The 26,640-nt window shown below is 43.4% G+C and overlaps 1 protein-coding gene and 1 pseudogene across 1 annotated transcript in view; both read right to left on the bottom strand.

Annotated features, from left to right (window-relative positions):
- Positions 1–5,857: 5,857 nt before the first annotated feature.
- Positions 5,858–6,468, bottom strand: LOC133762157 (CDGSH iron-sulfur domain-containing protein 2-like; annotated as a pseudogene).
- A 5,164-nt stretch (positions 6,469–11,632) lies between these two features.
- Positions 11,633–26,640, bottom strand: part of CD163 (CD163 molecule) — a 75,016-nt gene continuing 60,008 nt past the window's right edge. Inside the window, 9 exon segments of the mRNA XM_062195201.1 lie at positions 11,633–11,790; positions 13,217–13,363; positions 14,976–15,071; positions 16,120–16,257; positions 16,865–17,179; positions 17,272–17,313; positions 24,248–24,562; positions 25,229–25,543; positions 25,622–25,873. Of these exon segments, the coding sequence (XP_062051185.1) occupies positions 11,633–11,790; positions 13,217–13,363; positions 14,976–15,071; positions 16,120–16,257; positions 16,865–17,179; positions 17,272–17,313; positions 24,248–24,562; positions 25,229–25,543; positions 25,622–25,873 (1,778 nt within the window).

The following is a 26,640-nucleotide window of genomic DNA, read 5'->3' as shown; positions in this document are numbered from 1 at the left end:
GGGACACGGTCAGGGTCATGGTAGCACTGGCTCAAAGTAGGGCATGGATGTGCGAATCCCTGGAGAGCCATCTCCAGGCTTTTATGTAGTGTTTTGGAACCCACCTACCTTTTTGTCCTCCTAGTAGAGAATCACCATTTCATTGTTATGCTGCCTGGAGTTGGAGGAGGAATAGAGCAAGCAGTGTTGCGACTGTCTATACTACAATGTTAATTCACACTCGGAGCCCACATCCTGCCAAGACCAGTGCAGCATGGGGTGGGGCCGCAGTCTGTTTTGCTGTGGGCTGTCTGCTGCTGAGGTCAACTTGCAGCCCGAGGCTGCTGCAACAAACCGTAGGTGATGCTGTCTGTGGCTTAAGTCCAGCTGCCTGGCTCTTCACCTGGGAGATGGGCAGGTTTAGAGGGCCCATCCACACACAGTGGCCTGGAGATAGGCACCATTGTTACCTGACCAGTGATGATTTTACCTGATCCAAGCTCACTTTAGTGCCTACTCTCTGTGGTGGAGTCTCGCTCCTCGCTGTCTGCCCACAGCTGGGGGAAGGCTGGTGAAGGCGGAATCTCATGCTGCCACTCAGCTGTTGCATCCAGGTTTTCCTGTTACAGGAGCCTACTTTGACTTCTGCCAGCCTATGAAACACTCATCTGCCCTGCCAGAGTACAGGTCTCCAGATGGTGCTGGGGGCAGGTCTAGAGGCCCTCTCTTTGAGTAGTGGCCTGGGGATGGGGTCTCTGGTCTTTCTGGTGCTGTGTCTAACCACAGGGAAACTTGCCCTGAGCTCCTAGCCAAAGCCCTGAGCTCACTTTCCTGCCCTATACCCCTGAAATTGCATTCTTACTCCTTTCGGTCTGCCTGAAGCTGGGGGAGAGGTGCTAGAAGCTGGGTGGTGGCTATGTAGGCTGACACTAAGCTGGGTTACATCTGAGTCTCACAGTCCCTAGGCCCTGCACAATCATAGCATGCATCTCATGTCTCTGCAATGCTGGCGTTGATTTAAGATGAAACAAAGCCATCCTATCAGGTGCAGGTCCTTGCCTGACACTGGGGCAGATCTAGAGGTTGCCTCTGTGCCTGGAGATGGAGACCTTCATGGTCTTCATCTAGTTCAGGGTCTTGTTATGGTAGGCCCGGTACTGAGTATCAATCAAGGCGAAGTCTCAAGGTCATTTTCCCTCTCTACTCTGGAGGCTTGCTCTGATGTCTGGAGCTTAGGGGAGGGATGGTGACTGTATTTCCTTGGCCACCTGGCTAAGGAGGTTCCACAGCTTCAGTTCTTAAGTTTTAGCCTTGAGCCAGAGGCCATGGAGCCCTGTCCTACTGTAGCATTCACTGTAAGTAGACTGGTACTGATTTTCAAGTCTAAGATTCAACTTTATTCCCTCTCCCACTCTAAGCGGGAGGCATCTCTCCCCGTGCTGTGCTACATGGAGTGCTTTCTTTCTGGCCTTATTTAATGCACATTTCCTTCTTATTCTAAAACTAGGTACTGTGGCCTCTCAGCCATCTTCCTTGACTCTGAAGGTGACTTAGTGCATAAGTGGTTGTTCAGCTCTACCATTTGGGGCAAGTCAGATTGAGCATGACCCAAATTGTACATCTCCTCCCTCTCTTATTCCCACTCTTATATTTAACAGAGATCACTTTTCAGTTAAATTTAAACATCTAAGAATAATTGTATGTTAATTACAGAGTTCAACCAATAGTATCAAGTAGGACAAAAAAAAAAAAAAACTAAAAGGGATACAGGGGATTCCAATTCAATCCCATCAAGGTGGCATGGACCAATGCCATCTCACTAGTCCAAGTGATCAATTTCAGTTCACAATTGATCATAATGATAGGACTAAGAGTCAAAGGGATCACATAAACAAGACCAGTGTCTGCTAATACTAACTGATAGAATTAAAAAGGGAGAGAACGATCCAACTTGGGAAGCGAGATACACAGCAGACTCATAGAATGGCAGATGTCCTAAACAGCACTCTGGCCTCAGAATCAGCCCTTAAGGCATTCAGATCTGGCTGAAAAGCCCATGAGAGCATTTTAGGAATGGAAAGCCAAGACACTCTGGCAAAAAAAAACAAAAAACAAAACAAAAACCAAATGAAATATCTCTGTGAGTGAGATCCCGGTGGAAAGAACGGGCCATCAAAGAAGGAGGTACTTTTCTCTGAAGGGAGGAGAGAACTTCCACTTTGACTATGACCTTGTCTAAATAAGATCAGAGTCTGCAAACTCAAAAGGCTTCCATAGCCTTGGCAACTCATGACGAGAACCTAGGGAGATTACTGATGCCATAAACAAGAGTGTCAATTTGTTAAGTCAACAACAGGAGTCACTGTGCACTTACTCATCATGTAGGATCTCTGTCCTTAATGTGTTGTTCAGTGTGAATTAATGCTGTAACTAGTACTCAAACAGTATTTTACACTTTGTGTTTCTGTGTGGGTGCAAACTGATGAAATCTTTACTTAATATATACTAAACTGATCTTCTGTATATAAAGAGAATTGAAAATGAATCTTGATGTGAATGGAAGGGGAGAGGGAGTGGGAGATGGGAGGGTCACGGGTGGGAGGCAAGTTAAGGGGGGGGGAAGCCATTGTAAGTACAGCCATAAGCTGTACTTTGGAAATTTATATTTATTAAATAAAAGTTAAAAAAGGTGTTGTTCAAATTGACATTTCGGGTGGTGATGCTGGGGCATCTTACTCAGCTGCCATCCTTCCCTACTCTTGTGTCTTACATTTATCCAGCCTCATCATCTTGCTTTTATTTATGGGAGGAGGTTTAAGCTATTTAATTTTGGGTGGGTGTTTGGCAGAGTGGTTATGATGCTGCTTGGAATGGCTGCATTCCATGTTGGAGTACTTGAGTCCTGGCTCTGCTTCTGATTCCACCTTCCTGCTAATGCAGACCTTGGGGGAAGCAGGTGAGGCCTCAAGTGTCTGAGTCCCCACCATCCACGTGGGAGACCCAGCTGACTTTGTTCTGGCCCAGCACCAGCTGTTAAGGGCATTTTGGGAGTGAACCAGCAGGTGCAAGATCTCTTTCTGTCCCTATCTATTTCTTTCAAGTAAAAATTTTAAAAACTCTTTAAATTTAATGCAATTGTCAGTATGGTTGACTAACTTGCTATTTATCCTATGTTTTCTTTGTTTCTATTTTCATCATTAATTTTTTAATGTTATATTTTATTAACTCTATTGGTTTATTAACTATATCTCTTTCTATAGTTTACCATATGGCTAATAATATTTAAGGGCATCCATACATTCAAATGATATTGTATCACTTAACATGAAATGTAAGACCTTATAACAGTATACTTCCATTTCTTGTCACTGGTTCTATTGGTGTCATGCATTTTATTTATAAATATAAGACTTATAGGATAATAGTAATATAATCATCTAATTAGCTTATGTGCCTCTTACTGAAACACACTACAGTACTTTAAACATCTTTACTTGGTGTATTATTTTAGAATCAATACAAAAGATCTATAATGTTAAAGTTTGAGTATATTGTGGGACTCCTTGAATAAGTGAAGAAGTGTACATTTGTTCAACCTTACTGAATATTTTAATTGTTTTTGTATTTTAAAACTACTTGAATAATTTCTTGATTCAAACTTGGTATGATTAGAAACTAAATCTGATGGTGTTCAAAGAATTTCAGGTCCTTCACAGTTTGACAAAGGTAAGTAAGTTTCTGAGAAGGTATAAATCCAGCCTCTGTTTTTTACTAAATGGTTTACATAAAAATAAGTATTTTATATATTACAATATATGACTGTTATTTTTATTTCAATGATTCTTTTAACAATGATAAAAAGCTTTAAAACATTAATTCCCAAATTATTCAGCTATAATAGTCTCTGTAGCTTTAGAGCAATCCAAATTTTCATCTGAAGGTTTTCTGTAACATTTTTGTTTAGTGCAGGTCAGGTGGCCTCATATTCCATCATCTCCAATGTATATAGAAACATTACTTTCATTCAATATTGAAGAGCACTTACACATGTGACTGACTTTTAGGTGCCCCTCTCCCCACTTCTGTACTTTCAATGTTATTCCATTGTCATATGACTAGCATTACCTCTGCTAAGAAGTCAGCAGTAATTCTTGTCTTTGCTTTCCACTATGTAATGTGTTATTTTTTTTCTCTATTTTTAAGATATATTTTTTGTTGGGGCCGGCTTTGTGGCATTACAGGTTAAACTTCCACCTGCAATGCCAGCATTCCATGTGGGTGCTGATTTGAATCCCAACTGCTCCATTTCTGATCCAGCTCCCTGCAAATGTGCTTGTGAAGGCAGTGGATGATGACCCAAGGCCTTGGGTCCTTCATCCATGTAGGAAACCTGTATGAAGCTCCTGGCTTTGGTCTGGCCCAGTCTCAGCTGTTGTAGCCATTTGGAGAATGAACCAGCAGATAGAGGATCTCTCTGCCTCTCCCTCTCTCTCTGTAACTGCCCATCAAATAAACAAAAAATAAATTAAAAAAATATTTTGTGGTTAATTTTCAGTAATTACATTATTAAGTGCCCTGCAGTGATTTTATTTATATTCATCTTATTTGGTGCTTATTTAATATCTTGCATCTGTGAGCTTATGGCTTTCATTAAATTTGGAAAATTTTATCCACTACTTCAAAATATTTTATCCTTCTTTTATTCTGAAACTCCAAATAAGCATCATAGTTAATGTGGTTTTGTATTATTTCACATGTCACTTAGTTTCTATTTATGTTTTTCTTCCTTTTTTCCTCTCTGTGCTTAAATTTAAATAGCCTCTGTTGCTATGCGTTTACCTCATATTTCTCTGATTATGCAGTGTTTAATCTCTTGTTAAACTATTCCAGATAATTATGCTTATATTTTCTTTCTTTTTTTCTCTCTTTCAATTTAGTCTATGTTTCTATGTGATCACATCACAATTCTTTAATTATATACACTGTCTAATATCTTGTTAAATTAATTCAGATAATTTTTCATTCTAGATATTGCATTTTTTTAATTTTAGAACTTCTATTTCATTTTCTCTTCTAAAGTGTTTCCTTGAAATCTTTGAGCACACTTATATTTGTATTTTAAAGACCTTGTCTGATAATTCAACCCTATCTGTAATTTCTGGATCTGTTCCTGATGATTGCTCTCTTTCTCTTAATGATCACATTTTTTCCTTTATGGAATGTCCAATAATTTTCTGGTTGCATGCTGAACATTTTTGAATCATTATATCGTTGCTGTATTTGTATTTTTTCAGAGTTTTGAAGTTTTGCTTGGCAGACGCTGCACTGCTTCATAGCATCCTCATCCTTTCAAAGCTTGCAAGCCCGTTAGGCTGAACCAGAATTACATTACTGTTACTGTTATGTTTGCATCGCTGTCACAATCCCAACTAAGCACTGCCCCTGTTGAGCTGCAAGACTTTGAGAGATCTTCCTGTGCTTTCTTTTTTTAATATGAAAAATAATATATTTAACAGAAAACATGACAAAATTTATTAAAGTACAGATTCTGTTGGAAATATTGATTTTCAAAGAAACAGCTTTGAACCCACTGCCCTAATTTAGATTTTCTTCAGGTAATTAAAATCAGAATGTTGATTTTACTGTTGAAAGATACATTAATTCTTGGAACTCAGAATGAGGTTTGACAATCTAATGTCTACACAAATGGCTGAATATATAAAGTACCAAATATGAATACTAGTGTAGCAAGGAAACTAAATTGGCAGAAACATTTATTCAACCAGTGGTAATAATTACAACCACCATTTCATATTTTTTACACACAAAGAATGAGAAAATATTGTAAGACTTTACAGCACATAACTGATTTCAATCCTAACTCCGTACTATTATACTTCTTTCTTCTTCAGTATTAGTGGACCCACATCATCTCCTGTCAATTCATTGTGTTTATTATGTGAGCCATCACAGGCAGGAAACGTCTTAGGATGCCAACATCTACAGATCTTCAATGTTGATTTCATTTACCACTTTCGGATTCTCCTTTTGTATTTTAAGGTTAATCAAGCTATCCTTCTGTTGTTTTTTCTTCAGGAAAAATGGTCGAACTGCAAGGTAGCCAAGCAGTGCGAGTACACCAAGGAATGGCAGCAACTGGAGCCATTCTGAAACTGTGAGCTGCGTGAACCCGGTAATGCTTTCTGGGACTGGGGGCCACTTCAGATCCGTGGGGAGCTGCACCTTCACGATGCGGGCCACGCTCTCCAGCACCACCCTGGCGTGTGGCTTCCGCTCCTCTCTCTGTGTTTTCACCCCATCTTTCCCCTCTGGCCATGAACACAGTCTCTTTATGCCCAGTATTGTGAAACTGAGAGAGATTCCAGCTGCTGCTTTAATTTTTTTTCCTTGAAGTCTGACTTCATGAATGTCTAGCCTAGGAGTCAGAAAATACCTTATGTGGAAATTCCACGCAGAAATTAGGGCCATCTTTGCTGTTCTCCTTGAGCTCCTGGTCCTTCAACTTTAGCATCCTTCCTTTCTCTGTGCATCAGCTATTGCTGTAACCTCAGGCTGCTAGTTTCTTCTCCATCTCTTTTCAAATTAGCAATGATCTCAAAGGAAAAAGAGAAGTAAACATAGGATGCTCTTGTCCCCAGCACCTGGACTCGAGTCCCGACTGCGTTAGTAGTACTTTGATGCTTTCAAACAGCTATTTCAAACAGTTGTTTTCAGTGGGAGGATTGGATTAATGCAAGATACTACATAATTAATAGAAATAGCAGTGACAAGGCTTAAAAATTGTGAATTTGGAATTATTTTACCTCTTACTATTTTTTCATAATACCACCTTGTATTAATTTTCCCTGGTTTCTGCAATAAATAACCATGAATTTTGTGTCTTAAAGCAGCCTCCTTGTTCTAAAATCAAGGCATTGAAAAAGCACCACTGCCCATAGAGACTGTTTATGTCCTCTCCAGCTTCTGGTGGTTGAGACATTCCTGGGCTTTGGGCTACATCTCTCCAATTTTTGAGGCCAGCATCTTCAAATCTCTGTCTGTCTTTGCATTGCTTGTTCTTTCTTTAGTTTTATTTTTTTAAATTTATATATTTATTTGAAAGTCAGAGAGAGAGAGAGAGAGAGAGAGAGAGAGAGAGAGAGAGAGAATCTTCCATCTGCTGATTCACTCCCCAAATGGCCACAATGGCCAAGGCTGGGCCAGCCTGAAGCTAGGAACCAGGAACTTCCTCTGGCTCTTGAAGGTGGGAACAGGGGCTCAAGCACTTGGACCATCCTTAATGCTTTCCCATGCAGATCAACAGGGAGCTGGATTGGAAGCAGAGCAGCAGGGGTTTGAACGATGCCCATGTGGTATGCCGGCACTGCAGACGGCGGCTTTACTCACTATGGCACAGTGCCAGCCCTTTTGCATTGGTTTTTCATCTGTGTGTTTCAAATCTCTCTGTGCCTTTCTTTTATAAGGACACATTTGATGGCGAGTGAGACCCACTGTGGATAATGCCCCATCTCATAATTCTTTTTTTTTTTAAGATTTACTTATTTATTTGAAAGGCAGAGTTACAGAGAGGCAGAGGCGGAGGCAGGGAGAGAGAGAGAGAGAGAGAGAGAGAGAGAAAGAGTCTTCCATCCGCTGGTTCAACCCCCAGATCACCACAACAGCTGGAGCTGCACTGATCTGAAGTCAGGAGCCAAGAGCTTCTTCTGGGTCTCCCATTTGGGTTCAGGGGCCCAAGGACTTGGCCATCTTCTGTTGCTTTCCCAGGTCATAGCAGAGAACTGGATCAGAAGTGCCAGCACCCAGAGAGATGCTGGCACCTTAGGTGGCGGCTGTACCTGCTACGCCACAGTGCCAGCCCCTCCATCTCATAATTCTTGACTCAGGAACATCTGAAAGCATTGCTAGGACTAGGATATAATACTTTAGGGAAGACCAGCATTCAGATTACTACAGTCTGTTTTCTAGCTCCCAAAGATTTCTATTTATCTCACATGCAAAATATATTCATCCAAATATAGTATCCCCCCAAATTTCAACCCAGTATAGCATCAACTCTAAGTCCAAAGTCTCATATAAACACTGTCAGCACAACATCCCACATATCATCATCTAAATAGCGTGTCAGGTACACTTGACACTTTTGGCGTGAGTCGTCTTAGATCAAAATTCTCCACTGTGGGCCTCTGAAACCAGGGAACAAGTTACCTCTTCCCCATATACAATGATGGGACAGACATTTATTTCAAACAGAAATAAATGAAAGGAAGAAAGAGATTGCCCGTCCAAAGCAATATCAAAACCCAGCAGGATAAATTTTATTTCAAGGCCTGAGAACAATGCTCTGTGGTTTGAGGTTTCAACCTTCTAACACCCTGACTCTAGCCTCTTCCAGAGTGATGTTTTCCATTCCCTCTTTTAATAGTAATGCAACTCTTCCCTGTTGCATTATGAAAACTATGCCATGAGGAGAAGCTGTGAGTCATGTCGGTTACATCCCCGGGGCAGGGCCCAAACACTTGAAGCATCACCTGCTGCCTCTCAGTGAGGCATTCACAGGAAGCTGGATTGGAAGCAGAGTGGTACGGTGAACTGTAATCCAGTATGGGGTGCAGGTGCTTCAAGCAGTGGCTTAACCTGCTGTGCCACAACAGCTGTCCCTATACATTTTTTGATTGACATATAATAAATAATAGTACATCTTTATGGGCTGTAATGTGATAATTCAAGACACTGATTAAATCATATAAGTAATATTCCCGTCTTATCATTTACTTTATTTGGAACCTTTAAGCTCCTCTCTCCTCTCTTCTAGTTCTTCACAAAATATATGAAGACATTTCAAAAAGTTTGTGAAAAATCAAATTAAGTGATCAGCTTGTTTTGTTGCAAAGTTTTAAAATTAATGCATAGTTTTTTTATAGTACACATTTTCTATGAACTTTTTGAAGACCCCTCCTATAATGTATTATTGAGAACTATAGCCACCTCACTAGGATGTGAACACTAGAACATATTTCTTCTATGTAACCATATTTGAGCCAAGTTATTTTCAAAATTTTTCTTGAACCTTATTTATTGTCACTTTATTTCACTTTATTTGAAAAGTACACACACACACATACAGAGAGAGAGAGAGAGAGAGAGAGAGAGAGAGAGAGGGAAATCTTCTTGCACTTCCTATTCCATCCAGGCTCCGGCTTGTTTGATAGTACTTTCCCCGAGACACACTCAGGGTATGAGAGACACACTGCACTTTACCAATTCTTTTTTAAGATTTATTTATTTATTTGAAAATCAGTGTTACACAGAGAGAGGAGAGGCAGAGAGAGAGAAAGAGAGAGAGAGAGAGGTCTTCCATCTGCTGGTTCACTCCCCAATTGGCCACATCGGTCGGAGCTGTACCGATCCGAAGGAGCCAGGAGCTTCTTCCAGGTCTCCCACGTGGATGCAGGGGCCCAAGGACCTGGGCCATCTTCTACTGCTTTCCCAGGTGCATTAGCAGAGAGCTGGAATGGAAGTGGAGCAGCCGGGACTTATACAGGATGCTGGCCCTGCAGGTGGCGGCCTTACCCACTAAGCCACAGTGCCAACCCTACCAATTCTTTTTAAAAAAGATTTATTTTATTCATTTGAAAGGCACAGTGACAGAGAGAGAAGGAGAGACACACAGATATATCTTCCACCCACTGTTTCACTCCCTAAAAGGCCACAAAGACCAGGGTTGGGACTGAGCTGGGGTAGGGCCGAGTAAGGAGCCCAGAACTCCACCCAGGTCTCCCACTGGGGTGGTAGGGGTCCAAGGACCAGCACATTAGAAGGAATACTGGATCAGAAGTGGAGGAACCAAGACTCGAATCCGTTCTTTGGAACACTTCACAGGCAACAACAAAATGCATGTTCTTAATTGTGTGTGGATCACGCTCTGGGAAAGGCCGCTACGATCTTCAGCCACAATAGGGTCAAAGTTGAACTCCACCACAGAAGGACATTTGGAAAGCTCACAAATACTTGAAAATGAAACAGTGTGCTTCCAAATAACAACCAGAGTCAAGAAGAACTCACAAGGGAAGTTAGAAAACACTTTCAGAGGGATGAAAATGAAAACGCACTATACTGAAACTTACGGAACACAGCAAAGTAGTGTAAATGAGCCTGAGTGAATAGAAACAGAAAATCCCTCTGGAATTTTTTTTTTTAAATCAGTCGGTCCTATAACTTGTAGCTTGTAGAACTTGTTTACCCCTGAGAAGGAAACTATGATTGACGAAGGCAAAGGTAGAGCAGTGATGTGCCATGTGTGTTTACATACAGTTTGCATCCTGAGGTTACTTTTATTTCTATGAACAAATTGAGGACTGCTGTGCTTGTGGAGTTGACAAAATGATCAGAACTGCTTCTCTAACTATGGCCTGGGCCCTCTGAATCCTGGTGTTCAGTGATCTTGTGTGATGGTCTTCCCTTGATGGTGGGCTGAACATAAATGTATTGCTTCTAAAACACAAATGTTGCAGAATTATTGGGTTATTAATTCCAACTCTGGGCTACAAAAAGACTACACTTTTCTCTTGGTGCCTCCCCCCACCCCTCAGATGTGATATGAGGATACCTGAGCAGTGCAGGAAAGACCCGTAGGAAGAAATCAACCTTGCCAAAACCAAGTTGAATGAGCTCAGAAGTGGATTCTCTGATTCCAGTGGGAGCTTCATTTGGAGTAAGAAATATTGTTAGGTGGTAGCAGATTTTTGTTGCTGATATTCCATTAAAGTTTGGACCAAATTAGAAGAACTTCAAACATTACCCTTCCACCTGACCAACCCCATTCCCTTTGAACCCTATTTCTATGTTTTAGTTGAGTGGGACATTTTGGAATGTTCAGTTATATATTTCTGAGTTTAGCTTCCTGAGAGTAAGCACTTAGTTCATGGCCACATTTCACTGTGTGACTTTATTTAAGAAAAGTGGGAGAGTAGGCCGGCACCGCGGCTCACTAGGCTAATCCTCTGCCTTGCGGTGCCGGCACACCGGGTTCTAGTCCCGGTCAGGGCACCGATCCTGTCCCGGTTGCACCTCTTCCAGGCCAGCTCTCTGCTGTGGCCAGGGAGTGCAGTGGAGGATGACCCAAGTGCTTGGGCCCTGCACCCCATGGGAGACCAGGGGAAGCACCTGGCTCCTGCCATCGGATCAGCGTGGTGTGCCAGCCACAGCACGCCAGCTGCGGTGGCCATTGGAGGGTGAACCAACGGCAAAAGGAAGACCTTTCTCTCTGTCTCTCTCTCACTGTCCACTCTGCCTGTCAAAAATAAAGTAAAAAAAAAAAAAAAAGAAAAGTGGGAGAGTTGTCTGTGGGAGGTGATAAACACTGCTCTTTCAACTGAGATTCTACCCCCTAGAAAGGGAGAAGTCTGAAGACTGAATTCCCCAAGGTCACTGGCAGTGGATGAATCTAGATTGCTAAGAGAACAGCCCAGATCCACAAAGCTCAGAGCATTTATTATGAATAATTTCCTTTCATCACAGGTACATGGGAAAACTTTGCATTAACGAAGAATATAGGATTCTCTTTTTTTTTTGGGGGGGAGGGTACATGATAATGTAGGAACTTTGTGTAGACGTGGCCGTTCCAAAAATGGCACTATGTAGTGCTAAACTCAACATCATCATATCCAGGACTTCTTGCCGCAGGACCAATGAGGATCCCATCTTCCATGCTGGAGCTGGCAGCTTCCCTAGCAGGCTGGAGAGAGACGCCTGCAACGGTAAGGAGAATCATAGCTTCATCTGTGACTTCATCTGTGACAACAGGACAGTAAGGAGTCTTCTGGGGGAAGGAAAGAACAGTCCAGAGCAGCTACAAAATATTCATGGGGACCCAGAGCTTGTCTGAAAGGCCACACAGAACTACCGCCAACTGATTCTGCTCTGTGCAAGGCCTTTTTTTTTTTTTTTTTAAGAATTATTTTATGTATTTGAAAGACAGAGTTACAGAGAGAGGTAGAGCCAGAGAGAGAAAGGTCTTTCATTCTGCTGGTTAACTCCCCAAATGACCACAAAGGCCAGAGCAGAGCTGATCCGAAGCCAGGAGCCAGGAGTGTCTTCCGGGTATTCCAGGCGGATGCAGGGGCCCAAGGACTTGGGCCATCTTTTACTGGTTTGGATTGGAAGAGGAGCAACCGGGACTTGAACTGGTACCCACAGGGGATGCCGGCACTGCAGTCTGGGGCTTTAGTCCCCTGTGCCACAGTGCTGGCCCCTGAAAAGCTTTGTCTTAATCTTGACAATTGGAAAGGAGATGGATCAATAATGGCCAGGAGTGGGGAAAAGACCTGAACACTGATTTCTTAAGGGTGGAGGCAGGGCAAGAACTCTTTATATTCTTCAGGACCTCGATAATAGATCAAGCTTGACCTCAAAATTTTCATGAGAACAACACAGGATTTTGTTGTACAGCAGCTCAAGCAAACCCTGTAGTCTCCTACTCCCCATGGACCACAACACTTAAGTATAAGCAGATTGAAACAATGACAGAAAATTCTCCTTCTAATCATGAGATTTATGTGAGGGTACTTCAAAAACCTCATGGAAAATGAACTCTAAAAAAGGTTATTTTAGGGGCAAATTTTTTTTGAAATTAATGCAGTTTTTCATCATGCATATTTTTCATGAACTCTTTCAAGACCGTGCATGCATGTAAGTGCAAAGATTTTACACAAAATGAACTAATCTTTCAATTTAATTTTCCATGAAATTTTTGGAGTATGTTTAAATGATTCTCTAATTAAGGTCACTGCATTTTCTGCATTAGCAGTGGGCAATGTGAGCTTCAAATATTTAGTTACTTGGTTCCCTCCATAGAAATTTTTATAACTCACTGAGTTAACTCACCCTGGTAGTAAAAAACTTTCCAGATTACCTCATACACTATGAAAGAGCCCTTAATTTATTGTTAGAACATGTGTCTCAGCTCGGGGTGTGAGAAATGGGAATGAAGCTACAGAATAGAGATGTATTCAATGAACGGTGGACATGGACACAGAGAATGCATATGTTTTTCTCCTTTCAGAAGAAATCAAGCAGTAACAGGGAGGAATGATCTCACACGGTACACAAGGCTACCTAGAGTCTGATAGTAAAATAAGAAAAACCTGATAAAACTCATCTTTCCCACGACAAGGAAGCAAGGGCACTTGAAGACAAAACCGTCCAACTGTGCACTTACCTGTCTGGGAATACCTGGCTTCATCCCCCTCCTCTGGGCAAAAATACTGCTCACTCATCTCAGGGGAAGAAGGAGTTTCAGGAACAGGTAACTCTTCCACATCATCATAGCCATGTCCTGGAGCATCAACATGCTGTCCCAAAGGTTCTGGAAACAGACAAGGACTTGGGTGGAATAGGAAAATATGGCTTGGACTAGGTGATGTCCTAAGTCCCTTTGAATGCAGAGATCCTAACAGCTGATACATCTAGGCACCCCATTCCAAGGCTGAGAACATTGATATTAACATTCTTAGAAACTCTTTAAATCCTCTAAACATTTCAATCTATTCAGGTCAATAACATTTTTCTAAAATGGCCTCTTATACCATAAAGCATCAACAAAACTACTGTGCTATGTGCATTTCAGGTACTACTTTTAGGCATATGGTACAGAATGCAAAATGCGATACATGCACATCAGTGACTGAATGAGAGAAAATCTGAACTCAGGCTCCTGGAGCTGCCGGGAGGGAAGACTGAGTTTCTACTGCCCCCATACAGGTGACCCTATTAGTCCCAATCATAGGAGGCCTGGGTTTTAATCCCCTTTAGAGCCCATCTGTGGAAATCTCCACAGAGCCTTTCTGGAATGCTTTATCCCAAGAACTTCACCGTGTGGGGAAGAACCAGAGTGAACATTGTCTTCTTGTAGGTCCCTTGTGAAGAAGAGCTCCTGGTGGTTGCTAAGTAGAGACACCATGCACTCTGTATTCGTGGGATTAATCAATGTCAACTATTTTTGGTCTCCTTATTCACATAAACCACAGCATCCAAATATCACTTTATCTCAGGGTCACAACCAAATTTTCCAATGTTTTCTCTCACCATGAAATTTTTCAAGTAACCAGTTTCTAATGTTGTTTAAAAACATGGCCTTTGAGGCCAACGCCGTGGCACAGTAGGTTAATCCTCTGCCTGAGGCTTCGGCATCCCATATGGGCGCCGGTTCTAGTCCCGGCTGTTCCTCTTCCAATCCAGCTCTCTGCTGTGACCTGGGAAAGCGATAGAGGATGTCCCAAGTGCTTGGGCCCCTGCACCCGCATGGGAGACTAGGAAGAAGCACCTGGCTCCTGACTTCAGATTGGCGCAGCTCCGGCCATTGTGGCCATCTGGGGAGTGAACCAATGGAAGGAAGACCTTTCTGTCTGTCTCTCCCTCTCACTGTCTGTAACTCTACCTCTCAAATAAATAAATAAATAAATATTTTAAAAAAAAACATGGCCTTTGAATTTACAATAATACACTTGGTGTATGTCTGTGGCTGAGTAGAAGCAGTGTGGATAAAGGGAGAACTGAGCCTGATCTTTCCTTTTCTGAGGTCCACAGAGTGGACAGAGAGGAAAGAATTATTGAGAATTGCAGAGAACAGAAGCTTCCCATCTCCTTCACCCCTACCATCCATGGGAAGACCTGTCTCTACTACGTGGGGCAGATTTGGATCTCCATTCCCCTCACTGTCTCCTGTGTAACATGGCAGCTACTGAGTCACTGAAGCATCACACACGTTTCTTAGTAGGAAGAAAAACACCACAGGAAACCACAAAACCTTTTTGCACAGTGGAGGCCTGATGTCAAGGTTCAGAAAAAAAATTTGAGGCTTCAGACTTGCAGAGAGAGAGGGCCTGGAGGTCTTGCCTTATGAGGAAGTTGACCATGTGAGGCTGGGTAATGCTCAGACTCACAGCCAGGGCATGGACCAAGGAGGGCATGGTACACACCTGTACTGTACAATAGGTCCTCTTCCATCGGCTTTATGATCTCATCTATCTCTTGGTACAGGGCCTCTTCAAGAGCATTTTCAAAAGTGGGTAAGCCTGGGAAAACAACATGATTTCAGAAATTTCTCTTGGAGCTATTTCCTTTACCAACAGACAGCCTTCTGTGTTCCTCAGTAGAAAGCTCTCTGGGCTTAAACAGCACTCTGGCCTCAGAATCAGCCCTTAAGGCATTCGGATCTGGCTGAAAAGCCCATGAGAGTTTGCAGGCATGAAAAGCCAAGACACTCTGGCAAAAAATGACCTAAATAAAAGATCTCTGTGAGATCCCAGTGGAAAGAACGGGCCATCAAAGAAGGAGGTATCTTTCTCTGAAGGGAGGAGAGAACTTCCACTTTGATTATGGCCTTGTCTAAATAAGGTCGGAGTTTGTGAACTCAAGAGGCTTCCATAGCCTTGACAGCTCATGACAAGAGCTTCGGGTGATTACTGACGTCATAAATAAGAGTGTCAATTGTTAAATCAACAACAGGAGTCACCGCACTTACTCCCCATGTAGGATCTCTGTCCTTAATGTGTTGCACTATGTGAATTAACAGTAAAACTACTACTCAAACAGAACTTTATACTTTGTGTGTCTGTGTGGGTGCAATCTGTTGAAATCTTTACTTAGTATCTACTAAGTTGATCTTCTGTATATAAAGATAATTAAAAATGAATCTTAATGAATAATGAGATGGGAGAGGGAGTTGGAGAAGGGATGGTTATGGGGGAAAATAGCTATAATCCAAAAGCTGTACTTTCAAAATTTATATTTATTAAATAAAAGTTTTCTTAAAAAAACCTCTCTGGGCTGCCAGGGTCCCTTTCTTTAGCCTTGTGCCCTAACAGGGGCAGAATTAGGTGTGTTGACCCTTCCTTGATTCCACTGACTTTGCTAACATAAGAAGCCATAATATTTGAGTGTTTCCACATTCAATCCAGGACCAAGGATTCAAGTCTCTTAAATATTAAAGTCTATAGTGGAGAAGGAAGTTTTTCCAGATAATGAGAATGAAGACTAAAACATGTGAACTTTTGAAATGATCACAACCAGCCCAATACTCTCCCAAACAACTGCAGGTTTTTCTGCATCCCTAAGCCCCACCTTGGTGCTCTGCTTTCCATCTGTGCAGCTGAGTGCCGAGGACAATAAGTACCAGGAAGAGAAGGGCCCCCAGGACGATGCAGAGGATCCCAGGAAAGGAGAAGATGCCAGGGACAGAAGCTCTGCGTGCCCTGGTGCCTGAGGAAGGAAATGGCCATGAGTCTTCAGGTAGGGTCACTAGCCCAGGAGATCCCCATTACCCTGATAATCCCCCAAGTCCTCTGGACCATGAAGCAGTTCAGATGCAACGGATCTGCCTGAATCCCAAGATGTGGCCAACCAAGATCCTGCCTGAGCTCTGTCAAATGTTTTCAGTCTGGTTCCATGGATGCCGGTGAAACAACTTAATAAAGCCTCATGACTATTTACAATGCCTGACCATCATGCCCACTGTCATTCTGCCAGAAATATGTGGACCCCATAGTTCAGGTCCCTGAAAATTTGAGTACCTCCTTTGTCACATGGCTCAGAGAAGAAGCAGCACTTACTTCTGGGGATGGGAGGAACTGTTGTTGTCCTTTCACCTGGAGAAAAGAGAAGGAAACTGGGATTCCTGTACTGGGTTGGTGGCCAGAAGTGATCGGATCATATCTACCGACACTGCACATAGTTGTCCAGACACTAGGACATCAGACCACAGCCTCTCCAGAGCCAGAGCAGGGCATCAGGTCAGCCAATAAGTGCACTTGGATACAAACTCATACCACCTTCAACGCTAGCCCATTCTCCTGGTCCTGCAACTCACCTGCACACCTCACGCCAGCATCTTCCTCATGCTTGCAGTTGCTCTGTCCCCAGGGAGATGCAGCACAGTCCCACAGGGAGGACTCCCTGCCCCCGCACTGCACCTCGTCCAGCCAGATTCTTCCATTGCCCGGGCCAAATGCAGCCCCGCTCAGAGCGTCCAGGGCAGAGCCGCAGCCCAGCTGCTGACACACCACCTCAGCCTCTGCCAGGCTCCAGGAGTCGTCACACACGGTGCCCCAGGAGCCTGCGTGCCAAACCTCTACTCGACCGGAGCACGTGCTGTCTCCGCCCCTGAGTCGCAGCTTCTCTTTGTCTGAAAAGGCAGTGGTATCTCATGTTACCCGTCCTGGTCAGAGGGAAGGAGCCCTGGGGAGCCATCAGGAGAAGTGGGAGGGGCCGAGGTACCTGTACAGGGGGCAGCAGCCGGACAGCTCTTGGGCCTCATTCCTGCAAAAACAGATGAGGAGGGAGCAATGGGTCAGAGGCAGCTGCGGGAAGTTCTTTCCCCAAGATGAGGCTATCTGGGGCCCTTGGCTCAGTGCACAAGACCAGTGGAAACAACAAAATTAGTCTAACAGGAGGAGTCATGGAGACATATAACCTCAGTGTGTCACATCCCTTATCACCCACTGGAATTGGTTGATCTGAGCACCTGCTTTCACTCTACATTCCCACAACAGACACAGACACAGACACAGACACAGACAGACACAGACACAGACACAGACAGAGACACAGACAGACACAGACACAGACACAGACAGACACAGACAGACACAGACAGACACACAGACAGACACAGACACAGACACAGACACACAGACACAGACAGACACAGACACAGACACAGACAGACACAGACAGACACAGACACAGACACAGACACACAGACACAGACAGACACAGACACAGACACAGACACAGACACAGACACAGACAGACATGCACAAATAGATGTGCACTGACAAACACAGATGAGCACTCCACTGAGGGAAGGGTCTCACTTGTTCCCCTTCTCAGGCAGTGCCTGGCCCACTGTGTGCACTATTAAATCTGTATTAGGAACCCCTTATGCATACTATAATAGGGGCTTGATAAATATTCATTGACTGAAGGGATAAATGGGCAAAATCTGCTGAAAAGAAATTCCTGTAAATGTTTGCTATTCAGTAAGATAATGAAGAAAATATAAATTAATGTCAGTGATTTTTGATAATAAATATTGGGTACTAAAATGTGATTAGTTCATAATCACTGAAGTGATTCTTTCTTTCTTTCTTTCTTCTTCTTCTTCTTCTTCTTCTTCTTCTTCTTCTTCTTCTTCTTCTTCTTCTTCTCCTTCTTCTTCAGTGTGTTTCTTTATTTGAAAGGCAGGGCGTCAAAGGGAGGGAGAGACACAAAGAAAGACAGAAAGTGGCTTACTGGCTCACTCCTCAAATGGCTGAAACAGTCAGAGCTGGCCCAGGCTGAAGCCAAGAACTCTATCCTGGTCTCCCATGTGGGTGCTGCTGCTTTCCCAGATGCATTAGCAGGGTACTGGATTGGAAGTGGAGCAGCCAGGACACAAACCAGTGCCCATAAGAGATTCCCGTGTGGTAGATGGTGGTTTAACCTGCTATGCCTCGATGCTGGCCTTAATCACAGAAATAATTTTCACTCAATATTTTAATTAATGCTAATGGAAGATTATAAACCACACTGATAGAACAGAAAGATTTCTACTCTGCAAAAGAAACAATTAGTAGGATTCAGGGAAAGATGGTTATGTAGACAAATATGTAGCTGGTAAGATAGAAATGTCTGCCTGAGACACAAATAAACACACTGAGGAAAAAATCCATTGTAACACAGAGAAGTAAAAAACGTACATAAAACAACTGAAACAAAACAAACACACAATTACTCCTGTAGAATAAACTGATCAGTATGCTGAGCTACACGTACAGGTATATTTATTATATATAATACTGTTTGCACAGAGGGGGAAATTGAAAACAATTGGGAAATAGGAAAACGGTCATATAAATTGTAGCACTAATCTCTTATGAATGGAATGTTTTATAATTGTTTGAAAATGACTTAGACTTATTTGCAGGAATACCAATGTTACATTAAGTGAGAAAAGCCAATTTAATAATGATGTGTATGATACAATCACAATGTTATAAAAACAAATGAAAAGACAATATCAAGATAAAATTTTTTATGTGTATATGAGCTTGGACATGTTTCTGCAAAAATGGAGGATTTGGAGACAGTACCTGTGCTTGCTTCTGCAGCACATACACTGAAATTGGAAATGATTCCTGCTAGACCATTAATTTTATTTACATCAGGGGAATATGAATGGACAAGAAGTTGTGTGATGTGATTAATTTCTTATGTTATATATATGTATCATACTTACTTACAATGGGTAAATCATTTTTTATAATGCAAGTGAAATGGTAAGGAAATGTTTTCTTTCTAAGCCTAAAACAGCTAGTGGAGGGACACAATCCCTATTGCTAACTGTGCTACAGCTCCACAAGAGCAAGTGTGGCCAGTTCAGGGAAGGGACACAGAAAGGCAGGGGTGTCAGCAAAGGTGGGCTGGGCAGCCCTTTGTGCCTCCAGTGTTCCGACTAGACAGGTAGCACTGTTCACTCTCTGGGGAACCACAGAAGAGATGACTTCTTTACATTACTTATACATGAGTGATCCAAACCTGCCTCAACATAATCACCATCATCAGAACCCTGCCCTGTGGACAGCTCACGGAGTTCCTGCCCTCTTCCACAATAAAGTCCTTCAGCCTCTGAGACCAACAAACAAGCTATAACTTCCCTGGCACTTTTGCCAATTAGATTAATTATGGACTCCCTTTGACATGGTTTCTAACTTTTTTGCACTTAGACACAAGCCCCTAGACCATAAAGTATGCCGCTGTCATTTTACAAATCAGCACATTCAGTAATAAACTTGATAATTAAAATAAATATATTTCTGGTATTGAATATAATACTCCAGTACCTACTTTTCACTCTTGGACTTTCTCAGTTTCTCAGCAGGATTGTGTACATTTTTAAAACCCATTCCTTATTCTTTGATACTTTTATTTCTAGAATCCACTCCCCCCATATTCCACCCTCAAAAATGTGCTCATAAACACATTTAATGATTGAAATTTTTTTTCTTTCTTTTTTTTTGACAGGTAGAGTGGACAGTGAGAGAGAGACAGAGAGAAAGGTCTTTCTTTTCCATTGGTTCACCCCCCAATGGCCTCTGCAGCCGGTGCACCGCGCTGATCTGAAGCCAGGAGCCAGGTGCTTCTCCTGGTCTCCCATGCAGGTGCAGGGCCCAAGCACTTGGGCCATCCTCCACTGCACTCCCGGGTCACGGCAGAGAGCTGGACTGGAAGAGGAGCAACCAGGACAGAATCCGGCACCCTGACCAGGACTAGAACCCGGGGTGCTGGCACTGCAGGCGGAAGATTAGCCTAGTGAGCCGTGGCGCCGGCCATAATGACTGAAATTTAGCAAGTACTTTTCAGTTCTTATTTAATTGATGGCCTTGAGAGATTTCAGTACACACAACCATCCCATTTTCATTTAATATTCCCAGAATATCCAGCAGAAAGCAGAGCTAGTACAAAGAGCCCGAGGAGAGACATCCTTAGTCCCCTGGAGAACAGACAATTCTGTAAAGAATACTGTTGTTCTCTTGAATGCACAGCAAGAGAGTCAGTGCGCATAGTGGTCCTGGTCAACAGGGTAAGAATTCCCAGTTTTATCTTAAATTCAATAAGAATCCATTAAGGTTTTATAATCTTCTCTATGGTTGACAGAGAAAGAATATATTATATAAGAGAAAGAGTGGAACTCGGTTACCACTAGGGATGGTTGGAGTAACCCGGTTCCTGGACTAAGATGATAGGGAGGTGGGAGCAGTAGTGGGATTAGGGGTATATTTGATGAAAAAGGAATTATATTGGAAGTGGGGAGAGAGGAAAGTGGAGAAACAAGATGAACATCTACATAATGATCTTAAGCAACTAGGTCATGCTAATGACATTAGCTGAAATAGGGAACATAGCAGTGGGGAAAAGTTAGGACCAAGAAAAAGAAGAAATTACACATTCTGCTTGGGAAAGCTGAAATTGAGTGAGTGGAGAGGCCAAGTAGCAATTGAATAAGAGTTTGAGGTTAAGAGCAGAGATAAGCTGTGGAGGTGCATCTTTGGGAGTTGTTAGTGCATAGATCTCATTTTAAGCCATGAGCTGTAGCCCTAAGAAACAGTAAAGAGTCTGATTTGAGACCTTAGAGGATCTAAAATCTAGACACTCAGCTGAAGAGTTGCAATCTCATTAGAAATAATGATAATTTAATCAATGAGGTAGAGTGACCATCAGGAGGCAAAAAATTCTACAATTCTGAGAAGGAAAGAGAAGTCATCTCACTGAATGCTACTGAGACATCAAAAATAGTAAAATGAAGACAGGAAAGTTTCTTATTTTCTTACCACTTCTGAGAAGTGATGGGATTTAAAATCTAATTGAAATGAGTTCAGGTAAGCAGGAGATGTAAAACATACAAATGTGACAATTGACAATACTTTGGAAGATTCTGGATTTGGAGGGGAAGCAGCAGTAGTTACAGATGGAAGTTAGGTTGAGGAAGATTTGTTCATGTGTTTTTGAAGGCATCAGACACTCAATCTCATAGGTGTATTGAGGAGAATGAACCAGGAGATAGGGAGAAGTTGGTAGTGAAGAGGAAGAGGCCATTACTGAAGTGGTGAAGTCTTTGACACAGTGAATGGGATTAGGACCTGAAGCTTTAGAAGAACTGAAACAAAGATAAGGACTAAGTCATTGATCCTGGGGCCCAAGTGGAGAGCATGTCCATGGATGAAAGTTGATACGTTTGAACAAAGGATGATGAGGAGTGCCCTGGATGACTGTTTCAACTTTCCACTGAAATTGGAGGCAAATGTTGAGAGGCTAGTGGGATAATATCAGCGAGGGTAGAACAGAGAATGTTAAGCATCATCTTAGAAGTAGGGAAAGTGCAAATGGTGGAAAGGCACAGTTGAATTTGGGGACAGCGTGGAGTGGCCTTTAGGGATTTTTGGCAATAAATTCAAGAAGACAGCAGCAAAATAACCGCATGTTGTTTTCCAGCCCTTTTCACTAGACCATTTCAGGCCAAGGGGTAGTGAGGTAGTTGACTTTAACCATCCTTGTGTTTGCAGGTGAGACTAACAAAGAAGTGTCAAGGGAGTTGAGTTTATTGAAAGGGGAATGATTATAATGTTCAATCACTTTAATCTGGTTAAAAGATGTGTGATCATGAAGAGAGTGGAGAGCTTTGAAAAACTGAAAGAGAAAAAGATTGGACATCCCTAGGAGGATGAGACATTATTGGAAAAGGAGTACTAAAGGTTCAGAGCCATAGGATAAGAGGCAATGGCCACAGAATGTAATAATAAAATCTAGATCTCAATGTGGATAGCCATTGATGGTCAGTAGTATATACATAAGCAGAGATGCGATGATGCTTAGTAAGGTGTTTAGAAATGAGGAAGTTGGGGCCGGCACTGTGGCATAGGACACTGAATGCCGGCATCCCATATGGACACTGGTTAGAATCCCTGCTGCTCCACTTTTGATTCAGCTCCCTGCTAATGGCCTCAGAAAACAGTGGAAGATGGCCCAAGTGCTTGGGCCCCTGCACCCATGTGGGAGACCCGGAAGAAGCTCCTGACGCCTGGCTTTGGATTGGCCCATCTCCAGCTATTGTGGCCATCTGGGGAGTGAATCATCAGATGGAAGAACTCTCTGTCTCTCCCTCTCTCTGTAACTCTGCTTCTGAAATAAATAAACGAATATTAAATAAAAGAGAAATGAGTAACTCAATGAACTGGGAAGCCAAGGCTGCTGATGTAACTACTAATGGTTTGAAGAGCAAGTCAAAGTCCTGGTGATGGTGATGCTGCAGTCTTTAGCAGCTGAGAGGCACTGACCAGAAGAACTGATAATAGAGGGTGTAATCACCTCACGGCACGAGTTTCAAAGTAGGAGAATGTTGAGAAGAAAGGCATTGGAGGACTGTTGACAATGACAACCGACAGCAAACGAGTACAACCATTCCAAGAGAAAAAGATGCTGAAAGAGAAACACGTGGTCACAAATTGATAGGTAAACTGGTGGTTTTGATCACACTGTGGGCACAAGCAAATTTGTTGATGATGGGCTCCAAATTCTAGCAGGTCCTAGGGAAGCGTTTTGCAGCAGAGGGTTGAAGGGGCCATGTTGGTACAGAGCAGTAACAGGATAAAGGCTCAGAAGACTGGGATTCTGAGAAGAGAAAAATCCAATCGGAATCCTATGGGGACACCGGGACACAAATCTCACAGTGGTGCCCCATGATGTGGCAGAAAAGAGAAGCCAGTGTCTTTTCCAGGATTTTTTTCTTGGTGGAGGTGGCGCTCCATGGTGAGCATGCATTGCTCACCCACACTCTCTTTCTGCCCTGGCTCTGATATTTACACTGACAGAAGCCATCTCTCCACTCTTCCTTTAATGAATGCCCACTCTTTTCTTTTGCCTGAGTACACACTTTCACAGCACCTTCTCCACGATGTTGAAATTTCTTCTTAATGAGAGTTTTTGCACTGGGGTATAAGCTGCAGCAAGGCAGCGACCTTGAACTGTTCACTCTCCTCTGTCAGGAACATAAAGTGATACCTGCAAGGCTCTCAATTACTTTGTGCCAACAGACTGACTTCACAAGTAGTCTGCCTGGTGTTGACGAATTTCGGAAAAGACCATGACCCTAAACCACAGAGAAATCCAGACTGGACCCCTCAAGTGGTACCTTACTCACATGTAGGCACTGAGCACACGACACGACTAAGTCTAACTGCAGTTTCTTCATCTGAATAAAGGATCATCATAGCACCCATTAATAGCTTGTTGGAGGATTAAACATCAGTATATGTGAATTATAACCGACAAAATGACAGCAGGAGAAATGACTTATGTGACTGAAGACTGACCTCTCTCCTTCCCGACTAAGGAAATGCAGATTAATACAACGTAACCAGGACTGCATTAGCAATTCCTTGGAATGCCTATCAGAGTATCAGCTCATGCTTCTATATGCTTCATTCAATCTCCCTCGTATTTTTTTTCCATATAAATTGCTGGCAGTATTGGCTTTAAAAAATGAGTTTTTAAAAAATTTGCCTTTGAAACACGATTGGAACACACATATTAAATAATCATTCAACATTCATTTTGTAGATTTATCACTGCTCATCTCTTGATATGAAAATATAAAATTTCCCTGACAGCAGAGTGCAGGGGTGGGACAGACGCAGAGAATTAGACAGTGAGTCACCTGCACATGTGATGTAAGCTTCCTCCTTCGGTGAGCACGACCTCCGTTTCCAAGGGTCGGAAGGACACTGCCAGAGAGAGGTGTCAGTTCTCCGACACTGGATTCCATCCACCCACTGGGGTCTAGACCCTTCCCGGACAGCAACCGAGTAGTCCAGAGTGCCGCTGTCCCCGCAACCCAGCTGTCTGCAGATCACAGACAAGGTCACGGCTTCCATGGGGCTGCGGCAGACACTGCCCCACGTGTGGTTGTAGAGAACCTCCAGCCACCCAGCACACTCCTGTTCCTCGCTCACCAGCCTGAGGGCCAGGAACTCTAAAATTGAAAAGAGAGAAACAGGGCCCAGTGAGCACCCACTCTCGACCCATCGGGGGTGTGCCTTTGTCAAAGCTTGTCAACACTCATGGCCGACTCCTCTGCATGTCAATGATGAAGTTTTTCTCCTTTTGTCGGATTTTGCCTGTCTTCCTACTTCCAGCACAGCAACACAGTGGGATATAAACAGACTTGAGTACTCTGCGGGTTGGAAAACCCGGATCCTCTCTCCTCCTGACTAAACTTTGGAAAGTCGACATGAAACGGAGTGTGGAGAGAAATGCGGTGGACACAATCCTGGTGCCAGGTATCCAGCTGCTTCCTAATCCTATGAACCTGTAACTTTGCAACTTCTAACTTCGCAACTTATATTGCAAAGGAATTTTTCAGGCATAACTAAGGATTCCAGGATGATGCGATTATCTTGGTCCAACCAACTCGATTTAATATGAAGCTAATATACCAGGTCTCAAGATTTGGCTACCCCAGGTAACTGAGGCACCTGCTTCCAAATGGTAAAGTCTAGACAATGGCTGTCAGGAGACATCGCTGGGCACGAAGGGCCAGACAGCTCCTGATCCCCGCCCCTGACGATGGCCGCAGCTCCTTCGCTCTGCGCCTTTCCACGACTCCCCCTCCCACACCCCTCCTGCCTCCGCGCCAGACCTGAGCAGACGACCCCCGCGTCCTCCTTGTGCCTGCAGTTGTGCCGCCCCCAGCCCCCGGAAGGGCACTTCCACACGTGGGACTCATTTCCGGTGCAGTTGACGTCGTCCAGCCAGATGAGCCCCGATCCCTCCCCGAAGTGAGCAGAGGCGGTGACGCGGACGGCCACTCCGCAGCCCAGCTGCCTGCACACCACGTGGGCATCGCTCAGGTCCCAGTCGTCGTCGCAGACGGTGCCCCAGGCGCCCTGGTGCAGGATCTCCACCCTGCCGGCACAGCGACTGCCGCCGCCCACCAGGCGGAGCTGTGAGCTCTCTGCAGAGAGAGAGTGGTGTCAGTGGGGCCTTTATTCGGGGGTGGGGGAAGGTTTTCCTGTCCTGTGGACTGCCTCACCTGAGCGGGTGGCGGCCGTAGAGCCCACTGGATCAGACAAGGCGTCCGGGCGACGGGACAGCTGGGTCTGGTTTCCTGCAGAATAGGAAGTTGAATTACACCAAGCAGTGAGCTGGCAGTGGGATCTCTGATGCAGGCTGTATCGCGGACGTAATGATTTCTCATCTTCAAAGCTAATTTTCTGCATGGAGATTTCTGCTTCGGACAATGTGAGACTTCTCTGTTTGAAGCAAGGCCAATCACCAAGAACGACTTTGAGAATTTATCAATCTTGTTCAAGAGCTTTGTGCAACTTCCAAGGCTGTGATTCTTTTTGTAGCTGAGCTCTTGGAAGTTAAGGACTGAGGTGAATCACCTTCGTCCCCTGGAGGGACTTGCCCGTGAAGGTAACAGCTCAGACTCTGAGATGCTCAGCGGAAGTTCTGTGAGACTCTGGGCTGGGGCAAGATGATGTCAGGATAGCTGCCCTGGATCTTCTTGCCCAACTATATGAATGATGAGAAAATGACTAGAATTTTTCAGAATAAAGAAAACCCGAAGAAAAAAAAGATTATCAAAACTCCATGGGTAAAAGTGCCCAAATGATTATAAAAATGACATGAAATAGGATTTGACAGAATGAGTAGCTACTAAATTTTAATGAGTTACTGTGGCAGAAAAGGTGTTCAGGCTGTCCCAGTAATTATTTGGACTATAAATTCATTCAGTTTATTCTAGCCTTAATTAATTTAAAATATTCACATAGTACTCAAATCCTTGGGAAAAATGTGAGGAGGATATAGCAAAATACTAACAATAAGGAATTTGAATAAAGGTTACTTGGGAATTCCTGTTGTTTAAAGTTTTGGGGCCAGTGCTGTGGCTTAGTAGGCTAAACTTCCACCTGCAGCAATAGGCTTCCTAAAAGTGTCCCAGCTGTTCCTCTTCCAATCCACCTTTAGCTATGGCCTAGGAAGGCAGTGGGAGGAGATAGCTCAAGTGCTTGAGTCACTGCATCTGAGTGGGAGATCTGCAAGAAG

The sequence above is a fragment of the Lepus europaeus genome, chromosome 6 (genome assembly GCF_033115175.1).
Source record: "Lepus europaeus isolate LE1 chromosome 6, mLepTim1.pri, whole genome shotgun sequence".
In the NCBI taxonomy this organism is placed as follows: Eukaryota; Metazoa; Chordata; class Mammalia; order Lagomorpha; family Leporidae; genus Lepus; species Lepus europaeus.
This window is presented reverse-complemented; position numbering and strand designations above follow the sequence as displayed.